At 43.2% G+C, this 9,597-nt stretch overlaps 1 protein-coding gene across 1 annotated transcript; it reads right to left on the bottom strand.

Moving 5' to 3' along the window:
* Positions 1–1,400: 1,400 nt before the first annotated feature.
* On the bottom strand, positions 1,401–9,193 carry ndufa6 (NADH:ubiquinone oxidoreductase subunit A6). The gene is made up of 3 exons (XM_060849271.1): positions 9,019–9,193; positions 5,183–5,298; positions 1,401–1,578 (listed from the first exon to the last, which is right to left on the bottom strand). The coding sequence occupies exons 1-3, from the start codon at positions 9,155–9,157 to the stop codon at positions 1,447–1,449; spliced, it is 387 nt and encodes a 128-aa protein (XP_060705254.1). The 5' UTR covers positions 9,158–9,193; the 3' UTR covers positions 1,401–1,446.
* Positions 9,194–9,597: the final 404 nt, after the last annotated feature.

The raw sequence follows: 9,597 nt of genomic DNA, 5'->3' as shown, positions 1-9,597 counted from the left end.
ATATTTAGAGATGGACATGAACACAATAGGTTTTTGACCAAGAAGTTCTTAGTTATATCTTGTGATGAGAAGGACACGGATTCCAGGGATTGTTCCAGTCTATATTTTATTGGGTTGCATGTTTTTTAATTGCATGTCATGGGGTTAAATGTTTTATTTAAGTCTCCTCCTCAGTCTGAAGATTTACTGAGTGTGTTGTTTGATTGGGTTGCAGCTACCCATGTTGTCTCAGGAGCTACAACCATCTGTGACCATGTCAATCACGGCAATAAATCTTGTTCAAAACCAAGTCCATCTCTTGCCACATTACTGAAAGGCTGTGATATTGGCTCTGTCATACAACTTTAACAATACTGAAGATTTCAACATTATATAGGGCTATATAGTAATAAACCAGGCCATTCAGCCCAATCAGTCTACTAACATTTATTTGAGCTTCTTTCCCACCTTTATCATAATAAAACTACCAGCATCACCTATTGACGTCACCATTAAAGAGCCTCACATAGCCTGGCAGCGTTCTGGTGGACACTGGTCCACACTGTCATCTATGGGCAGTGTCCTCCTACAAACGCATCTTTAAAAGGTTCTCCATTTGTTTTGTAAAAATGGAAATACTTAATGTGCATTTTTAAAATTGTTTGGTTGCCCACTTCCAGGTGGAATCTCCCCAACAGGCACTTTATCCATTTATTTACCTGGCTTGCAAGTGATAGATTATTTGACTTGCTAAACTGGCTCAACACTATGTACCCAAGATTGAGGTCTTTTCAGCAACCAATGTCACTAAGTATCAGAGTGTCTGTCACTGATATGGTCATGTATTTACAGTCTGCTGATATCAAGTTAGTTTGCAATAGTTTCATGACTCTTTACTGTCTCTAAGTGAATCTTCACTAAATGTGTACAATTGCCACATCTCCCAGGAAACTAGAGTTGAGCCTTGTCATGTGTGTTAAATAAGATATATACAGTATAAGTTTTACATTTAGTAGAATTAGTTTTACAGCCTGATGACCAAAGGACCAAAATCACTTAACTCTGACATACATTTCACAATCCTAGAAAGTCCTGAAGCCTTGAAATAGTTGCTGTTCTAGTGCCTCACTTTAATCTCTCATCTGAAAAATAGCACTGACTTTTCTAATGTAGTAGTACTACTAGTCTGAAAACTAGGCTCAAATTGCTTGTTAATTAAGAGGCAAGAATGTTAGAGCCCTAGCAACTGTGACATTTCTATGACTGTTCCCTCTGCCATTAAGAAAACTTTGCAAATATTATCTTATTTCCTTTAAGTAGTGTGTTGTAATCTTTTTTAATGATAAGACCATGTGGAATACAAGAGCAACCATCAAGCTCCCTAGAATCACAGGCAATTAAATCCATTCAGTTTTCTTGAATTATTTCTGAGTACATTTATTTTACAATTGCCACTTCCCTCATTATTTACACATCATGTCCCGTGTAGAATCTGGAGAGGAAATCTGTTGGTCGGGGTGTTTCTGTCTCATGGAAGTAACGCATGATGTGTGTCCGCTGCTTCCACACTTTTATAGTTTCTTCAAGATCCATCTTACCCTTGAAAAACAAATTAACGACATGAGTGATCAAAGAACGAGGCAGATTAGGAGGCCAAAACTACATCCACTCCTCCCCATCTCCATGCCATGCATCAATTCCAAACTATTTATTTGGATATTCAGTGATTATCTAGTCTCTAATTCCTGTATCTTCCTTCTGATCCCTAAACTTTGGTTTCCCTTTTGTCATTCTCCCTTACTGTCAATTAACTTACTGTTTGACTTGTTTTCATTTTACTTTAATTTTTCCCCTGCCACTCTATCAGCTTGTTCGGCTTTGGTTTTGATTGAATATACTTAGTTCATGTTTTGAAATATTTCCCACTTGTGATATTATAACTTCTGTTCTCTATTCCTAGTCACCTCATTTAAAAACTCCATTTCCTTTATCCCTTTCACTACCACCTCTTGTTGATTTATTTAGGGTTAGCTGTAATCTCCCATGTTTTGTTCTGTAGCTTTTACTCATTTCATAGCTTTTCCAGCTACTTCATCCTGTAAATCCCTACTGGTATTAGATGTGCAAACATACTTCAAATAATTGGTCAATTCTGTTTCTACCTTTTATGTCCTTTATTAAGGCAGAACAGCCAGTAAAAATATAGTTACTTTTCTTCCTCCCTTATCCTTGCTTAAAGGGTAATAGATAGGGTCAGTACACATACACTTTGCTGTTCTGCTGATCCTATTGCTGAGGAACCAAAGCATGAGCAAATTAGCAAGATGACAAGACATAGGAGCTACGTAAATTAAAAAGCAGGACCCAGAGATTTCTTTTGCTGGTCTACCTCTCTGATCTTTTGAGTCTCTTTGGTTTCGGCCACATCAGGACCAACAAGATAGAAGCCTTCTCTTTCCAATGGCCTCTCCATATCCAGTACCTTTGCATCAGGACAGGCTTTGATTGCAGAGGACATTATCAGCTCAAATGATCAGAAATGTTGTAACCAGATGTGATTTGATCTATTCACCCAGCACCTTGCTGCTGGACAGTCACATATTCCCTCTTGTAGCTTTACTCTGGAGCATCTCAAGACAGACATTTCCTACAGGTATTGTTATCCAGGACAGTCTCACTGTCTACACGTCACCACATTAGCTGGCTGCCATTGCTAATCTTTCAATTTATCATTAGCAGAAGCTCATTTAAAGACTAGTAGAATCATTCATGGTCTCAGTAACGCTTCAGTGATTAATTGTAAGTCATACTCAATTCATTAATTACTGATGTATTTAAACATCACTAAATGGCACATGCAGTCAAAGCTTTTCATGTGACAATCTGAAACACAAGAAAACCAATTTTACAAAAGGATTCTACTTTTCTAATGAACTAGTTCAGCTGATATTACACACTTCTGGAGCAGGTGGGATTTGAACCAGCGCCCTTCAGTTCAGGTGTAGGCAAACTACCATTGTGCTCCAAGAGAGCCCCTTTTACAAAGGAAAGAATAAATTTATACATCATGGAAAGAGGGTGCTGATTGGCTGGAGATAGATGGCAGGAACTGTCTACTGTTTTAGTTAACCAATTAAATCCAAACCAGACAAGTTGACTCTGATTGGTCACAGGGATACAAGAGGCCTCAGAGAAAGCTGCAAGGTGTAGACATATTCTACAAAGAGCAGCATCCTGTTAAAAAATGACAGCAAGACGAAAAGCTTCAATTTCATAATTCTTTTAGCAATATTTAAGTTCTGTACTATCAAGCAAATACTTAATAATTAACTATTTATAGAGTCACGTAGCACAGAAACAGACCCTTCAGTCCAACTCATTGATGCAGACAGATATCCTAAATAAATCTAGTCCTATTTACCAGCATTTGGTACATATTCCTCTAAACCCTTCCTATTCATATATACATCCAGATGCCTTTTAAATGTTGTAAATGTATCAGTATCCAACACTTCCCATGACAGTTCGTTCCATACACAAGCCATCCTCTGCGTGAAAAAGTTGCTCCTTAGATCACTTTTTAATTTCTCCCCTTTCAACTTAAACCTATGCCCTCTAATTTTGAACTCCCCTATACTGGGAAAAAAAGACCTTGTCTATTCACCCTATCCATGCCCCTCATGATTTTATAACCCTCAGTAAGGCCACCCCTCAACCTCTACCGCTCCAGGTATAGTGGGCCCAGCCTATTCAGCTTCTCCCATAGTTCAAATCCTCCAACCCAAGCAACGTCTTTGTAAGTCTTTCCTGAATCCTTTCAAGTTTAACAACACCTTTCCTCTAGGAAGGAGACCACACTGAATGGTTAGGCTTCTTTTGGAAAATTGCAATGTCCCGTACAGCTGGAACATAGCATCCTGATTCTTCAAATGAGAGAGATTGGCCTTCACTTAAAATGTAGGAAATGAACAATTTCTTCAGGCTCCTTCTGTTGGACCATGACGACAAAATTTTCAGACTTTTCTTTGCATTTGTTTTTATTTCATTTCAGGGTTTGTTTTCGCGATGCTGTCTTGCTGACCTGAACTACTTTTTTCCAAGCCCTCTCACAGCTGAACTTTATCTCAGTGGTCTCTCTCAAGACTTTATAGTATGTTAAAACGCAGGCAGCAGAGTTTACGATGATCTAAAGTTTAGAGATCAGAGGATGTAAGGCAGGATTGGAAAGGTCACATTTGGAAGAGGGTGGCAGGAACAGAGACAGAGGCTCTGGAAGTGGAAGTAAGCAGTCGTGATGATAGACGGCAAATGGAGCTGGGACTGAAGTACTAGATTAAATAAGATACTGCAGTTACGAAAGTCCTTTGCAGCCGAAAACATCCCCCAAGACAAGAGTGGGGTGACAGTGATCCAGTGATGGAGTTTCTGTCGGCTCCAAGATGACAGCTTTGGGTTTCGCTACATTTCACTAAAGAAACTGCAGCTCGTCAAGGGTTGGAAGTTTGAACCAGGTAGACAAATAGGAGCTGCAGAAGTTATCCCTATGCCCACAGATGATCTTGGCAGTGACAGCGTATAATAGGAAGATGAGGGAGTCAAGGACAAATCCTTGGGGAATTCAGAGGTAAAGGAGGAAGGATATTATGAAACTTGAAAGGGTTCAGAAAAGATTTACAAGGATGTTGCCAGGATTGAAGCGTTTGAGCTATAGGGAGTGGCTGAATATGTTTGGGTTATATACTTTACAGAGTTGGAAACTGAGGGGTGACCTTGTAGAAATTTCTAAAATCATTAGGGGCACGGATAGGGTGAATAGCCAAGCTCTTTTTCCCAGCGTAGGAGAGTCCAAATCTAGAGGGCATAGGTTTAATGTGACAGACGAAAGATTTAAAAGGACCTAAGGGGCAATTTTTTCACAGAATGGTGCATGTACGGTATGAACTGCCAGAGGAAGTAGTGGAGACTGGTACAATTACAACATTTAAAAGGAATCTGAATGGGAACACGAATAGGAAGGGTTTAGAGGGATATGGGCCAAATGCTGGCAAATTGGATCGATTAGGTTAGGATATCTGGTCTGCGAGGAGTTGGACCAAAGGGTCTGTTTCCATACTGTACAACCCCATGACTATGTATAACTTCCCACTGCACAATGCTTTCCATCACATTATCAGTTTCTCTGCACAATTACAGAATCCCAGACCTTAATCACCAGCAGGTCGATAATTCGGGGGTCAGTGACATGGGCGTTTTTCATGAACATTTCCCGCACTTTATCTCGTCCCTGTTTTACTGAGATATCCAGATGGAATTTCTGTACTGTAGAGAGAATGAAATGTTAGATCCAAACTTGCAGCATTTAATCTCCCAAAACAATTACATTTAACATGCAGAAACAGCTCTCTTAGTCCGACTGCTGCACACCAGGTGTTTACAGTCCACATCCCAACACTTTATCTGATCCTCATGACATCTGCTCTATTTCTTTCATTCCTGCCTGCTTTACACAATGTCTATTGTTTTGAAGTACCAATCAGCAACAAGATCCTTCATCTCAGCAGTTCCAGAATTTGTTTGCAATCAGCCAGACATCTGACTGGAGTAGAAAACCAAGACTAGTCAAGCAACAGGATGTCACAGTCATAATCATAATTATACCTTATATCAAATGCCCCAGACTTCTCCATCATCATTCCTGGGTCTGTCCTCTGACAGGACAGAAGTACCAGAGGGGACTACACAGTTGTAACAGATCAGAAGGTAGTAGCCCTCGGAGTCCTCAACATAGATTCCTGACCCCAATATCTCTGACAGCAGAAGGTCAAATGCAGGCAAAGAAACCTCCAGCTGATGACCACCTACCACCCTCCCTCGGCAGACAAATCAGTTTTTCTTCCATATTGAACATCGCCTGGAAGATGTACTGAGGATAAAAAGGGCACAAATCCTGAATAAAGGGTTGTAAACAATGATTGAACTAGTTGAATCCTGAAGGATATAGGAGGTCTGGAATACATGGTGAGCGCATCACCAAGCAAGAAAAACCTACTTGACCCTGTCCTCACCAATAGACCGGCAGAAGGCTGGAAGAAAACAGCAAGCCAGGCAACATCAGGAGGGACAGGCAGGAGACTAGAAGAACACAGCAAGTCAGGCAGCATCAGGTGGTGAAGAAGGGTTACACCTGGAATGTCCAAAGTAAAAAAAAATCTCACAACACCAGGTTATAGTCCAACAGGTTTAATTGAAAGCACACTAGCTTTCAGAACGCCGCTCCTTCTAAACCTGTGACTATAACCTGGTGTTGTGTGATGTTTAACTTTGTACACCTCAGTCCAACACTAGCATCACCAAACCCGGAATGTCGACTTCTCCACCTCCTGATGCTGCCTAGCTGGCTGTGTTCTTCCAGTCTCCTGCCTGTCTATTCTGGATTCCAGCATCGGCAGATTTTTGTCTCTCACCAATCCACATAGCACTCAGGACCCAATACCGCTAGGAATGCTCTCTGCATTGTCCTTATGAAGACAAAATCCCATCTTCACAGCTTGTGTTCAGGTTTCACATGGACACTGATGAAACAAGTTCCAGCTGTTCCATTCTAATTTGAACCAAGCTCCCTTCAGTTGTTTTGCTTCCCTGCCCCCTCAAACCTTTTTGATCTACTTTCTCTTTAGTTGTTTTTTAAAAGCTCTCTTTGACCAAACTTTTAGTCATAGAGACATAGAGATGTACAGCACAGAAACAGACCCTTCGGTCCAACCCATCCATGTCAAACAGATATCCCAACCCAATCTCGTCCCACCTGCCAGCACCCGGCCCATATCCTTCCAAATATACCAATCCAAAATACCTCTTAAATGTTGTAATTGTACCAGCCTCCAACACTTCCTCTGGCAGCTCATTCCATACACGTACCACCCTCTGTGTGAAAAAGATGCCCCTTAGGTTTCTTTCATATCTTTCCCCTCTCACTCTAAACCTATGCCCTCTAGTTCTAGACTCCCCCACCCCAGGGAAAAGACTTTGTCTATTTACCCTATCCAGTTTTGTAAGGTCACCCCTCAGCCTCCGACACTCCAGGGAAAACAGCTCCAGCCTGTTTGTTCAGCCTCTCCCTAAAGCTCAAATCCTCCGACCCAGGCAACATCCTTATAAATCTTTTCAGAACCCTTTCAAGTTTCACAACATCTAAATAGTTACGTGACCCTGAGCGGGCCACGTCCAAAAAAAAAGTGGGTGGCAAGGTGTCTCAGTGGTTAGCACTGCTGCCTCACAACACCAGGGTCCCAGGTTCGATCCCAGATCGGGTGATTGTCGGTGTGGAGTTTGCGCATTCTCCCCATGGGTTTCCTCCAGGTGCTCTGGTTTCCTCCTACAACCCAAAGATGTGCTGGTCAGGTGAATTGGCCATGCTAAATTGCCCATAGTGTTAGGTGCATTAGTCAGAGGGAAATGGGTCTGGATGGGTTACTCTTCGGAGGGTCGATGTGGACTTGTTGGGCTGAAGAGCCTGTTTCCACACGGTTAGAAATCTAATATTAGGAATCTAATCTTTCCGATAAGGAGACCAGAAGTGCACACGATATTCCAACAGTGGCCTAACCAATGTCCTGTACGGCCGCAATATGACCTCCCAACTCCTGTACTCAATACTCTGACCAATAAAGAAAAGCATACCAAACACCTTCTTCACTAGGAGAAAGCGAGGACTGCAGATGCCGGAGATCAGTGCTGAAAAATGTGTTGCTGGAAAAGCACAGGTCAGGCAACATCCAAGGAGCAGGAGAATCGACGTTTCGGGCATAAGCCCTTCTTCAGGAATGAGGAGGGTGTGCCAAGCAGGCTAAGAGAAAAGGTAGGCAGGAGGGACTTGGGGGAGGGGCGTTGGGAATGCAATAGGTGGAAAGAGGTTAAGGTGAGGGTGATAGGCTGGAGAGGGGGAGGAGGTGGGGGTGGAGAGGTCGGGAAGAAGATTTCAGATCTTCACTATCCTATCAACCTGCAACTCCACTTTCAAGGAGCTATGAACCTGCACTCTTTGTTCAGCAACACCCCCTGGGACCTTACCATTAAGTGTATACATCTTGCTAAGATTTGCTTTCCTAAAATACAGCACCCCATCTAACATAATTTCTTCTTATGTGGTTCTGTCATATATTCTTTTGTAAGACTCTTCAAAAGTTCATTGGTACATTTTATTATGTCAAAGTTCTACATAAATAAATAAATATCTTATTCTACATTAATAAGATAAAACATACAAACAATGTAGGCTTATACCAAAATGTTCATAACACAATAAGGAACCAGACTAAATATTCAAGGTGCAGGTGAGATCCAAGACAGGCAAAGAGGAAGAAAAGATTCAGAAAAACCAAACAGCCTTTTATAAAAGCACTCAGTAAAACTGGGTACCAAAAGGAACATTTTGTGGAGGCAGATTTTCTTTACATATTCGTTCAATGGATGAGAGCACTGCTGGCTGGGCCAGCATTTGCTGCCTGCTCCTCAGTATCCTTGAGAAGGTGACTGGGAGAGTTGCCTTCTCTGCAGACCTTGGGGGTTAGGGACAACACACTGGCGACAGGGAAGCAGGTCCAGGATTCTGACCCAAGGACACTGAAGGAACAGTGATAACATGTCCAAGTCAGGATGGTGTGTGGCTTGCAGGGGAGCCTGTAGTTGGTGGTGTTCCCCTTGTCCTTCCAGATGGTAGAGGTCACAGATTTAGAGGGTGCCCAGGCGGTGTTAAGGGATTCGGGGCAATGGCGGGTCATGGAGGCTGTAATCTTATTGAGGGGCAGAATGGCCACTTTGACCATTTCACTCAGCAAAGTGAACGGCGCTAGAGGAATGAAATCATGTCAGCTCTTCCCCCTTCCACCGCTCCGGCCCGGGAGGGGAGTGATGTGAAGTGCCCAGTCCCGGGGTGACCCCAGCCCAGCGCCAACATTCCCCACCCGCCGGGGAGGGTCACACCCTCACCCCTCCCCCTTCACCCCTCACCCCCCCCCATCCCACCGACCGGCTCCTTACTGGTGTTGGGCACCTCCCGGTACCAGGCCCGGTAAAGCTCTCGCACCCGGCGCTTGGCTTCGCTCTGGTTCCGGGACAGAAAGGGCTTCACCACCTTGACGGTGCCCGTCACACGGCCCGCCGCCGCCGCCGCCGCCATCTTCGCCCCTTCCAACCCGCCTGGGGCTCCTTGTCTGCGGATTGGTCCAGAACCGCGGGCGGAGGGCGGAATCTCCAACCGTCCTTGATGCTGATTGATGAACAAGCACATCCATCACAATGGTCCCGCATATCCTTTGCTGTGATAGGCTAATATTAACGTCAAGCACCACGTTCCGCCAGATGTTCCGCCTTCCACTTCTCACCGATTGGTAGAAACGAATGTCAATCACCTTGAGTGACAGGGCCAGGATAAAGGCCACAGGATACAATTCCAGAATCTGGGCTGAGTGTTGTTGAAGATGGTGCAATTAAAATGGAGACTGGGATTGCAGGGGGGCAAAAGTTTTGGAGTATGTACAGAGATAGGGACTAAATGGAGAGATTGAACGTGAGATGATCAAAATTCAGTTGTTGCTGGTAATCAGAAAATAGAACATT

The sequence above is a fragment of the Hemiscyllium ocellatum genome, chromosome 33 (genome assembly GCF_020745735.1).
Source record: "Hemiscyllium ocellatum isolate sHemOce1 chromosome 33, sHemOce1.pat.X.cur, whole genome shotgun sequence".
Lineage (NCBI taxonomy): Eukaryota > Metazoa > Chordata > Chondrichthyes > Orectolobiformes > Hemiscylliidae > Hemiscyllium > Hemiscyllium ocellatum.
Note: the sequence above shows the minus strand (reverse complement) of the source record. Positions and strands in the feature narration are given on the sequence as shown.